Below are 12,189 nucleotides of genomic sequence, written 5' to 3'. Positions count from 1 at the left end.
GGATTTGACTCTAGACTCCATTGCTTATTAGATGGGTGGCTTTGGGCAAAGACTTTATCGGGCCTCGGTTTTCTCATCTTTCAAATGGATGTAGCCATAGATGATTAATGGAAGGTGTTTAGCCACGTGCATGGTACAGAATGCTGAATAGCTGTTAGTTACTTTGTCATTATTTCTGATATTACTGATAGCGGGATCATTATCCCTGCTTATCGCCTGTGGAGCAGCGACTACTGTCCCCATTTAAAAGTGACGTCAGGCCCTTAGCAGTTACTGAATGAATGGAGAGAGGGTGAGGGGACCCCTGAATTGCCCAATGAGAGGTATGTTCGGAGGAGCCAGGGGTTCCTGGTGGTGCCCGTCTTAGACGGTAACCTGGGGACTCACGTCTCACGGCTGGATGGGCAGGATGACGTCTTTGTCACCTCCTCTCCCCAGTCTAAATGAGTCAGCTGAGGAGGATTCCCAGCGTGTCTGTCAGCCTTTATAAAACGTTGATATCATTCCTTCAGTGCCCCCAGAGAATCAGTGCCCTAGAAACATCAGGGACACTCAGAGGAGCCAAGGCCAGAGGTGGTGGAGGAGAGGCAAGGCACATTTGCTTCCTGCTCTACTCTCGTTATCCTCTCATCCTGGCTACCCCCAGGGCAGGTGTCTACCAGGGAGGTTAATCCAGAGGAGTCTGAGGTTCTCAGATACCTGAGACCCAACAAGGCAGGATCCATGCAGGGAGTGGGGAACGTGTTGGCCCAGAACCGGCACAATTTCCCCAGAAGAACATCAGCCCCAGTTCCATCCTGACCGTGATTTATGTCTGAATGATACTCCCCGGCCATTTGTTTTCCTGTGCAAAGATACGGGAGTCGGACGATGGGGGAAATGCGCTTAGCTCACGAGCACATTAGCTGTGCAGGCTTTCAGCTCGGGATGCTTATTCCAGGAAGCTAATCCACAAATATTTTGTTTTTCATTATGAAAGTAATACATACTCATTACAGAAAATCTCTAAAATACAGGAAAGTTGAAAGAAGCAATAAAACACTTTAACCACACCACTGCAGTGGCACCACAGCCTCTTCTATGGATCAAGGTGCAGTAGAAATTACTAAAAATATATATGTTTTCCCACTCTACATGGTTAAGTATTTAAAGAGAACCTTTTACGGTATGCGTCCAGCACTGAGCCAGACCCTGTTTTGTGTGGGGGGTGGTTTATAGAAGAATTTTAGTTGGGCCCTGCTCTCAAGAAACTTGCGATGTAAATGGGGAGGTCAGAGAAACCCAGGAAAGATGTGCCTGGAAAATGAAGGGCCCACTTACACATACTGGTGAAAAACGGTGCCCATGGGGAGGGAGGCTGGAGGTGGAAATCAGCCTTGCAGAGTGGAGAAGTTTCCTCATCCGTTCGTGCGGCCCACTCACACCCCTCTCTGGAGCACAGAGTACACAGGCTGCCTCAGAAATCCTTTCTGCTGCCCCTTCCTTTTGCAGGCTGTGCTGTTTGCTACTTGAGACTTTTTACCTGGCGAGGGGATAGGATTCCTTTCCTACCATGATATTATTTACCTTGATGGAAACTTGAAGAGGCTCTGACTTCTTACAGTTATATCATTCTTCTGTTTTATGTGAGAATCCCTATTGGGGTGACCTCCTACAAGACCTCAGTCCCACCATCCATTCATCCATCCACCCATCCACGTACCCACCTCTCCGTGCACCCTAACGTCCATCCACCCACCTCTCCAGTGAAAGTTATGGAGCGTTTATGATATGCTGGGCATCGTAGTAAGTCCTTTGGACACAATCATGAACAGAACAGAGTTTGCTGCCCTTATGAGTTTGAGTCCTCTTCTGGAGTTCCTTAAGTTCCTTTATGAGACTACTGGTCATGCTGTGTTGAAGCTGAATTTTTACATGTTTGTCTCCACAAGTAGATACTTCCAGAAGATAGAATGGTTTCTTGTTCATGATCCCTTGTGCCTGGTGTGGAGTAGTGTGCCCAGTGAGTGTTTGGATGGATGGAAGGTAGATGGAACAATGGATGAAGGACGGATGGGTGGATGGAGAAATGGATGGGTCTGTATCTTAAACTGTCCATTTGTGCAGTGTTTTCCACATCTCCATTACCTTAAAGGATGTTACTCTATTATTCAGTTAAAAGATATCACAACTTACTGCAGCCTGTTCTCTTCAGCCAGACAGTTTTCATCACACCAGCAAATGATTTTTCTTAGATTTTTACCAAATCAAGGGATTGTTTTGCTATCACATAGAGACATCTTGCGACCAGTGTGTCTGTTGCTCTTCATTTAATAGACACTTTAATTATTGCTCATTGATTTATTTGTTAATTAATTCAACCAACAGTCACTGATTTTATTCTCTGTCACCCAGTGTGGTAGGCCAGTAGGATGACTCCAGTTGGAGAACTTGTGTTACCATGTTGGGGGGGGGAATGGCTGTGTGTGGGAAACTCTTCTAGAGTGTGTGGAGAAACCCGCAAATGAGTAAAACAGCTCCCCTACCCTCAAAAATTATGGACTTTCCTTGGGGAAAAAAAGGTCTTTGCACACTTGTAGAGAAATTGAACAGTGTAAAACGACCAAGCTTAAAATAGTGAGTGGTCAATAACGTTAGACACCTGGAGGTAGTCAGGGCAGGCTGCCTGGAGGAAGTGGTTTTTAAAGCTTGGACTTAAAGTGGGATTTCCTAATCTGAAGCCTGAGGTCGAGCCTCAGGAATTCTATTAACACTGTGAAATTGTGCACAAAGAGCTAAGACCGTGGGAGAGAACCACCCTCGTTCACTGAGCCTCCCATCCTGGCCTCTCTGACTCTGTTAAACAGTGGATGAGTGGCAGATGCGCTTCGACTGTGCTCAGATGGAGAACGAGTTCCTCAGGAAGCGTCTCCAGCAGTCCGAGGAGAGGCTGGACTCGGAGCTGGCGTCTAGGAACGAGCTGGAGCAGAAGGTAAGGGGGGGAGATAGTCTGGGTTGCAAAAGTGGCAGCGATTGGGCAGGGTCTCACCTCCCTCTTCAGGGTGTTGGCTGAACCCAGGAAGGGAGAGAGGGCATCACCTGTTCCGTGCTTCTCCACCTCCACTGATATTACACATGAAGGTCGCTATGGGATATGGGTGATAGTTTCTCTACATGCGAATGTTCTACGCTGTGGACTAAAGAACATGAAAGTGAGCTCGGGATACCTGAGTTCCAGTTCCCTTTCTGCTCTGACCTTGTGGAAAGCACTTTTACCTTTTGGGTATCAGGTTTCTCATCTGTAAAATGATTGTAATGTGCTCCTAAAATAGTCAAATGATATCAGCCCCCATTGCCTCTAGCCTAACTTTCCACCTCCATCTCTCGTCTATATCAGAGCAACAGCCTCCTAACTGGTCTCAGTGCTTCCAGCCTCTCCCCGCAACCACACAGCAGCCAGGGGATCTTTCAGCATCTCTTTCAGATTGTTCTGTTATCACAAGTTAGACTGACTGTCGCTGGGAATTGTTTGCCTGTGTGTTCTGTAAATTTTGATTGTGAGTTCATCTTCCACAGGCGCCTCCCACACACCAGCCCCACGTAGTTGGCATTGTAGATGTTCCTTTTTTCCTTTCTGACTCATGGTGAGATTTTATGTGTCTTTAGCTTTTTTTTTTTTTTTAATTGAGTTGATCTTATTTTAAAAATTTTAAAAACCTTTTTATTGATTTTAAATGGAGTCTTATGTTTTTGGATGTGTTCCTCTTAGAAGAAGCACTTTTGCACTTTTTCTTCTGCAGCAGCCCCCGAGGTTATGCTAAATAAATTCTGCATTTCAGATTTTTGCAGCATGTCCAAAGTGTCAGTCTGAGCTTTGAACTCACATGAGGCACAGACCTGGGGTTTTGATTTCTCATGGGAACCCTTTCTCCCTGACTGGGAGCCAGAGTGGCAGCAAGCATTCTTAACCACCTTCCAGGCCATGGGTGGAGCTTTCCTTGCCCCCTGTCAAATAGGTGCAGCTCTTTCAGGGTCCTGGCTTAGTGCAAGGGTCTTCCTTCCAAGCTCCCACCTTCCATGGCCCCAAGGCCTTGTCTCCTGTCTCCCTCTGGGCATTTGAACACAGCCTCTATCATTAGGGATATTTCTGGATCTTTCTGCTGCTCTTCTTCTCCCCCACCTTGACTGCGATAGTGTTAGCATCTACCATGAGTGTTCTTGTTTTGTGTCCTCTGCATTTCTGACATCCTACAATTTCCCTTTTTTTCTTGAAAGTGCAGCTGGGCATTACAAATATAATGTAACTTTGTCTGGCATATCTAGATGAAAGTAATTTGGCCTCTGTTTTGCATTGTCTCCAACCACCCCTAGTCTACATTCTACCCAGTCTACACTTTAACCAGTGGTGTGCTGATAAACTGTCACTCTAAAAACAGACCCTGATGTGTAATGTTTGCCAGTTGCCGATTTCCGTGGTGTAAATGTTCCCACCATGACCAATTTCAGGCTACCATTGTGATGTTACTGAATGTGGAACTGGGAAGAGATGTGCAGAATCAGCTCTTGTAAGTTGGTACAAGACAGCTCCAGCACACCACTGAGTCCAACCCATTCAGTTGTTTAAGGCTCACAGGAAAATTGAGAGGAAGGTACAGAGGTTTCCCATCTACCCCCATCCCTACACTTGCATAGCCTCCCCCATTATCAACATCCTCCACCAGAGTGGGACATTTGTTACAATCAATGAACATTCGTTGACCCATCACTAAGGACTGTAGTTTGCTGTAGTTTACTTTAGGGTTTACCCTTACTGTCATATATTCTGTGGGTTTGGACAAATGTATAATGACATGTATCCATATTATAGTTCGATACATAATAGATTCACTGCCCTAAAAATCCTCTGTGCTCCATCAGTTTACCCTCGCCCCCAACCTCTGGCAAGCACTGATGTTTTTACTGTCCCCATAGCTTCGCCTTTTCCAGAATGTCATATAGTTGGAATCATACCATATGCAGCCTTTTGAGATTGGCTTCTTTCACTTAGGAATACGCATTTGAGGTTCCTCCACATCTTTTCATTTATAGCTTGATAACTCATTTCTTATTAGCTCTGAATAATATTCCATCATCTGGATGTATCACAGTTCATTTATCAATTCACCTACTGAAGGACATCTCAGTTGCTTCCATGTTTTGTCAGTAAATATCCATGTGCAGGTGTTTATGTGGATGTAAGTTTTCAGTGCCTTTGGGTGAATACCAAAGTACATGGTTTCTGGATCATATGGTAAGAGTATCTTTAGTTTTGTAAGAAACCATCAAACTGTCTTCCGAAGTGGCTGTACCATTTTGCATTCCCATCAGGAATGTGTAAGAGTTCCTGTTGCTCCACATCCTTGTCAGCAATTGGTGTTGTCAGTGTTCTGTATTCTAGTCATTCTAATAGATGTGTAGTAGTATCTTGTTTTAATTTCCCTGATGACATAAGGTGTGGAACATATTTTCATATTCTTATTTGCCATCAGTAACCTTATTTGGTGAAGTGTCTGTTAAGGTCTTTGTCCTGTTTTTTTATTTGAGTTGTTTGTTTTCTAATCATTGGATTTTAAGAGTTCCTTGTATATTTTGGATAAGTTCTTTATCAGATATGTCTTTTGCAAATATTTTCTTCCTGTCAGTGGTTTTTCATTCTCTTGATAATGTCTTTTGCAGAGCAGAAATTTTTAGTTTTAATAAAGTCCAGCTTATAAATTCTTTCTTTCATGGGTTGTGACTTTGGCATCATATCTAAAAAGTCATTGCCAAATCCAAGGTCATCAAGGTTTTCTCCTATGTTATCTTCCAGGAGCTTTATAGTTTTGCATTTTACATTTACGTCTGTGATCCATTTTAAGTTCATTTTTGTGTAAAATCTGTGTCTAGATTCATTTTTTTTGCATGTGGATGACCAGTTGTTTCAGCACCATTTGTCGAAAAGATTGTCTTTGCTTCACTGTATAGCATTTGCCCCTTTGTGGAAGATCAACTGACTGTATTTCTGTGGGTCTTTTTCTGGACTCTATTCTGTTCCATTGCACTTTTTTTTTCCCCCTCCTTCCAAACAGCCTTATTCTTTCTCACCTCTGGGCCTTTGCATATGCTGTTTCCTTTTCCTAGGACACTTTCTTTCTCTTCCCTACCTAGATATCTCCAACTAACCTTAAGATCTCAGCTTAAATGTCCTTCCCTCCAGAAAGTCTTCCCTGACACAGATTGGGTTGGGTGCCCCTGAATTATTTCCCCAGATAACAAGCCTCATCATGCTGTGTTGTAATTATCTGCTTACTTCTTGGTGTCCCCATTAGAGGTAAGCACAATAAGAGTTGAAGTCATATTTCCTGTCCCGCTATTTTATATATATATATATATATATATATATATATATATATATATATCCTCATTGTGAGAGAAAAGTATCATGGAATCAACTTGCAGAGGTGGGCCAGGAAGAGATCACACGGGATTTTATAAACAGTGGAAGTGAGGCTCTCTGGAGATGGTTTTAGGGGTCACTTCCAAGATGGACATTGTATCATGGTCCTCAGAAGACATAGATAGATAACCAGCAAGGGACAGCCACAGGGGAACAGCCCAGTTCTTTGATAACAAATTATAAAGTCGGGTCAGCCTCCCCAAGGAAGGAGGGATACTCATGCTACATTAAAAAGTAATAAAAGTGCAACCTTTTTCTGAGCAGCAGAATATACGAAAACATCCCATTTGCCTTCAAATACTGAATTTAGAATTACAGGCTTCATTAACTCAGCGTTTTGCTTATTTAAAGCAATTCTTTAATGAGGCCATTTCTTCAAAGCGAGTGTGCTGAGTTGCCCTCTCTCCCAGATCTAAACTAGGACATTTGGGAGGGTGTTTCCTGGAGGAAGATGCAAGTGCCGTGGCTTTTCCGTTTGTTTCCAGCAGCGCGTGTCCCTGTGGAAGCCAGCCCATCTCAAGTGCCAGTTACCGCCTTGACCTTTACAGCCCGTCTCAGGGGTTTCCTGGTCAGATTTTCTCCATGTGCCATTTTGGCTGCTTCATGGCTGATCCGCATGCGTCTCCCCAGATTATGCCCACTGATGGGGATGTCAGTTATGCACAGTCCTCAAGGGGCCGTCGAGTTGAGGCAGGGCATGTAAAGACTCTGTGGGCACACTGGCAGGAGGATTACTGAGGAAAATTAAAAACCCGAAGAGAATGATAGACACCCCCGCCCCATTTTACCCCTGAGCAAACTGAAGCTCAGAGAAGTAGCTTCCTCACGGCGACACAGGTGAAAAGTGGTCAGGACGGGGTCGCTCCAGCCCCCGTGCCTATTCTCTTCCCATTACACTCACACTGGAAACAGCAGCTACTTGACCTAGAAAGTAGGGGGCAGTTCGGCACTGACGGAGCTGGCTGATTCGTTCTACTCCTCCCACAGCTTGGGGAGCTGCAGAGTGCTTACGAGGGCGCCAAGAGGATGGCCCAGCAGCTGAAGAGGAAGTGCCACCACCTGACCTGCGACCTGCAGGACACCCACTTCCTGCTGGAGAACCAACAGAGCCGAAACCACGAGCTAGAGAAGAAGCAGAAGAAGTGAGTCGCGTTCCACGTCAGCACCTGGGCGCTGGGGTCTTCTGGGGTCTCCGGGTTCTTCCAAACCCCTCCACTTCAGTCAGGGCTCTTCGTCCATGGAGCCTACCATCCTTGTTCTGCTCTGATTTTCCTCTCTCTCCCCTCACACATTCCTATATGGTTCTCCCAAGAATCCAGCAAGAAATCATTCTTTTCTGTTATCTAGTCTCAGCTCTATTACCAACTGACCATGTGAGCTTGAGGAACTTTCTTGGCCTCTCTGGGCCTCCGCATCCCCACTTATCAAGTGTAGAGTTCGTTGTGGAGGGCAAAGACAGCCTGGCCTGGTGGTTAGGGGTGCAAGTGCTGGTTCAAGTCTCAGCTGGGCCTCTTGCTAGTTGTGTGACCTTGGACAAGTCATTCAACCCTTCTCAGCCTGATTCTTCTCCTTAGGTGGAGCGCTCCCCTTGTGGTGAAGACTAGATGATACAGTTGGTAGATCCCGCAGGACTAGAGTCTGGTTCCTATTCCCACTGTTGAAAATGGTGAGGAGGCCAAAAACTTGAGTCAGTGCCCTTTTCATTTGAAGTTTAGACTCTCAGCTCACGTGAGCAGTTCTGGCAGAGACTGGGCTTTGTGCACAAACAAGATGCCAGTCTTGAATCTGCACACTGGTTCCCGTGCTTGCTTTCCGACGGTGCTGTCACAGGTTTCCGTGGGTGGAGCCTAGACCAGGAGCCCAGGTTTACACTCACAGGCCTCCTTACGTGGAACCTCAGCTCCTGGGGTGCCTTCATCCCTGGACTCCTTGGCTGTGTCCAAAGTTCTTCAGCTCACCTGGTGAGGGTAAAGGTGTGCAGGGGTCCTGTTCTGAGCCAGATAAGCCCTAATGGAAACTTCCTAGGAGGCAAATAGATGAAACACAGCCTCTTTGAGAAGGTCCAGGATAAAAATACAGAAGAACCTTGCTATGTGTGCCAGGATGTGGTTTTGCCGAGGGTGCCTATTTCCAACAGGTAGCAAGCTGAGTTTTATTTCCATGGGACTGGCACAGGTTTTGAACTTGATCTGCATTAAATATTGTTTCTCTCATTTACCTTCGAGCTTTCCTGAGCTGGCTCCTTCATTTGGGGGGAAAAAAAAAAAAAAGAAGCTCTTTGGGGTGTTATTAGTATGCCCCCAAAATGAGAGAAGTTTATTCTTTTCTTGCTGATAGCTGACTCTGCTTCCTTTTCCAGCTTCCCATGGATGCTCTGGCTAAACCTTGTCCTTGCAGTGGGGAGAATGGCTTAGTCCCACCTTGGTCATTTCCTGGGTGACCTTGTCAAGTGACACTACTTGTCTGGGCCGGACAGTGACTGATGTTTCAGAGCCGTCCTTGGACTTAAGCAGGCCACCTGGTGCTGAAGAGTGGCTCTGACAGACCCCTATCTGTAAATTGAGAAGTGAGACTCCATCACCCCTCAGGTTTCTGCCAGCTGTGACAATTCTGGCCCTTATCTGTGGGCTCCACTTCTGTTCTGAGAGGCCTTATGAGGGGGTTTCAGATTTCTGATGGGTGGCAGGGGGCAGGGTTCTGTCCTTGGAGTTTATGCAGCCAGAAAATTCCATCTCTCTGGTCTTTCCTGTGATCGACCCCCTTGGGCAGAACCCTTCATTCCAGGTCCTCAAGAACCTCCCCATGATGGCCCCCGGGAAAGTCCCCATTTCATCATACTTACATTTCTTCTTCTTAAGACTTACCTGCCCTGTCATGCTCTCTACTCCACTACCGTATCTTAGCAGAAGTTAATTTATGTTTTGATGCTCATTGCAAATAGCAGCCATTACCTTTCTAGGTGGGCTAGCATTTTAGCAGGGAGCCCATAAGGGGGTAGAAGTCTCTGTCTAACGGTGGAAATTCAGACAGAATGCCTATAGTGAGGGAGAGATCTAGAAGTTAGTGTTACTTCCTCACACCTCTTTAAGTTTAATTGAAGTGTAGATGCAGCTGCCTCCTTAGTTTGCTGGGCTCTGGATGGAGTGATGTCTCCATGCTGATAGAGTTCCCTGCCCCACCTTGGCTTCTAAGTTCAGAGTGGCCCAGAAAGGCTCCATTTGAGGTTGGCTTCTTGTTGCCATGGTTCCTCATGGGTCACAAAGCTCAGTTCCGAGGGCTGATGGAGCTCCCAGCTGCTTCCACAGGGATAAGGCCTGTGCCGGAGCCACAGGAGGTTGGACCCCCAGCCCGCTCCTAGTGGGGTGAAGGGTGTGAGTCCCTCTGGCCTCAGGCAGTTGGTCGGTCAGTGTGTTCCAAAAGTTAGGGTCTGTTGGAGGCATTCTTTGGCATCAGGTGGCCCAGTAAGGACTCCTTTAAAACATCCATCACTGTCTGGCCCCCACTGTCTTTCCTTCCCTGTTCCAGGGCATGAACAGGTAGATGGGGGACCAGCTAAATCAGCAGAGAAGCTGGCTCAAACCCGCTTTGGGATTTTGGCTGAATCAGTTCAGCTCTCTCTGAACTTCAGTTTTCTCTTGTATGAAATGGTTATAATGTGTTTCTTACTGAATTGTTATAAGGACCCCATGGATCCCAGCTCAGAGCCTGGCATTTTGGGACTGCTGGACCATTATCATCATCATCAGTGTTGCCATTCAGAGGCAGCCAATAGTGCCTCTTGAATGATGTCACCAACAGCCAATCAGAAAGCCTCTGGGCCCTTCCAACAGTAGGGCTCCCTCATATGACCTGTAGTTGGCTCTCTCAGGAGTCTTGAGGCTTTGAATGACCATCTAGCGTTAAGGGACACTGGATAATCTTGTAACAAGGGAGACCTTCTTCTCACCAAGGCCAAAACCCCGCGCCCAGTTCAGCCATTCTGGCCACACCCAGTTCCCTGGAGCAGGTGGCCTTTCTGTGTGGGCTGAGGGCAAGTGACCAAAGTCACATCTTATTGAGGCTTGTCAGAACCTCTGCCAGTTTCCTCGCCTGTGATAGGGACAGAGGCTGATGAGTGGAATGATGTCCAGTCCAGGAAGCGCTTCCCACCCAGTGGTCACCATCGTGGAGGGGCCGGTGCGCTCCAAAGGAGGTACTTCCTCCTTCCCCGACGGCCCGCATAGGACTGTCCAGTCTCTGTGTTTTCTGCTTAGGAACCAAATGAAGACAAGGTGGAATGTATAACCGTCCAGCATTCTATCCGTAATAACCGTGCTCTAATATGGCTTATGAGTGCATGAGCCCCACAGTATCATGCACAATATGAAATGTTGAATATCCCTTGTTTGGGCTGATAAATACATTCATATACCAATCAATGGATATTAGATGCCAAACCTGGGCCTTGTAGAATTAAAGGTCCTTGGTGTATGTCAGCAAACCTGATAGGTTAGTTTTTTCTATATGTCTATATGGTTTTTGTTCTTATTCTCTATTTGTATAGTTTTATTCTATTTTTATTTTTGTGTATATGTTTTTATCACATTTTAAATAAGTGTCCGGTATTTTTGTGGAAACTATAAACCCTCAGTGTTGCCCTCTGGTGTTCAGGATTCCTACCCCACATCCACAAACCCTGCATCATTTAATTCTCTTTCTCTCCCTAGCGGTTCTCAGCAAGCTAACTGCCTCTCTCTAGCACCCGCCTTCCCTCCCCGCCCCCCGGCCCAGGCACACCCGCCTCGGGGCCATGACCCGCGTTCTGCTCTGACAGGTTTGACACGCAGCTGGCCCAGGCCCTGGGAGAGTCCGTGTTTGAGAAGGGCCTCCGCGAGAAAGTGGCCCAGGAGAACACCAGCGTCCGGTGCGAGCTGGGCAAGCTTCAGCAGCACCTGAAGGTGAGGGGCGGGGGCACGGCGCCCCGCTGGCTCTTGGTTGCTGGGTCTCAGGAAACCCCTCGCGCGCCTGCTACAGATGGTGCGGGGCGAGAGCTCTGTGTGTGGCCGTCCTGGTCGGCCGGCCTTGGCCTGCCGGGGTCACGGAGCCCAGGGCGCCTGAATCAACAAACCGTGGGTGGCAGGTGATGGATAAGCAGGCCTCCCTAGCTCCACGTCCCTCACGATCTTGCTCCGGTCACCTACCTGACTTCTGAGCTGCCCACCTGGGAGCGGGGAGAGGCTTGGCTCAGGATGAATTAGCTGTAGACCCAGCTAGGGGCAGTGCCCTGTCCACTGCAGGTTCCAGTGCAGAGGGATTTGATTAACATATGACACAGGCACCTCCCTCAGCTGCTCCTCAAGGCCTGCTGTGGCTCCCTGTTACTCTGGGAGAACCTCTGCACCTCTTAGCCTGGCGGGCAGCTCCTTCCTGATGTAGCCCAGACTTCTTTCACCCTGGAGCTGACTTTCTAACCTGGAAGAGTCATTCCTGGCCACTTTGCTTCCCTGCTCCAGCATCTCAGGCCCAGCCTTGGCAGGTACACAGCTTTCAAATGGGGCACACACCTCCTGTTTGTGCTCTGAGGTCTAGCTCTAGGGGCAAGGGCGTTGCTTCCCACAAACTCGCCACCCCAGCCTGTCTGAGCTGTCCCAGGGAGGGGCCCTTGGCGTCCCACAGGGGGCGCAGCGGGGGGCCGCGAGATCCAGGTGGAGATGGCAGTGGAGATGACGTGCACTGAACAGTGGAAGGCGCCCTCC

At 47.4% G+C, this 12,189-nt stretch overlaps 1 protein-coding gene across 2 annotated transcripts in view; it reads left to right on the top strand.

The window, feature by feature from the left end:
* The window catches only part of MYO18B (myosin XVIIIB), a 234,144-nt gene that overhangs the window by 120,250 nt on the left and 101,705 nt on the right, over positions 1-12,189 (top strand). For both annotated transcript variants that reach the window (XM_059895391.1, XM_059895390.1), the window contains exons 28-30: positions 2,847-2,971; positions 7,442-7,596; positions 11,268-11,391. In XM_059895391.1, the coding sequence (XP_059751374.1) occupies positions 2,847-2,971; positions 7,442-7,596; positions 11,268-11,391 (404 nt within the window). The remainder of the gene's footprint in view (positions 1-2,846; positions 2,972-7,441; positions 7,597-11,267; positions 11,392-12,189) is intronic.

The sequence above is a fragment of the Balaenoptera ricei genome, chromosome 14 (assembly GCF_028023285.1).
Source record: "Balaenoptera ricei isolate mBalRic1 chromosome 14, mBalRic1.hap2, whole genome shotgun sequence".
NCBI lineage: Eukaryota > Metazoa > Chordata > Mammalia > Artiodactyla > Balaenopteridae > Balaenoptera > Balaenoptera ricei.
The sequence above is the reverse complement of the archived record's forward strand: the minus strand, read 5'-3'. Positions and strand labels throughout refer to the sequence as shown.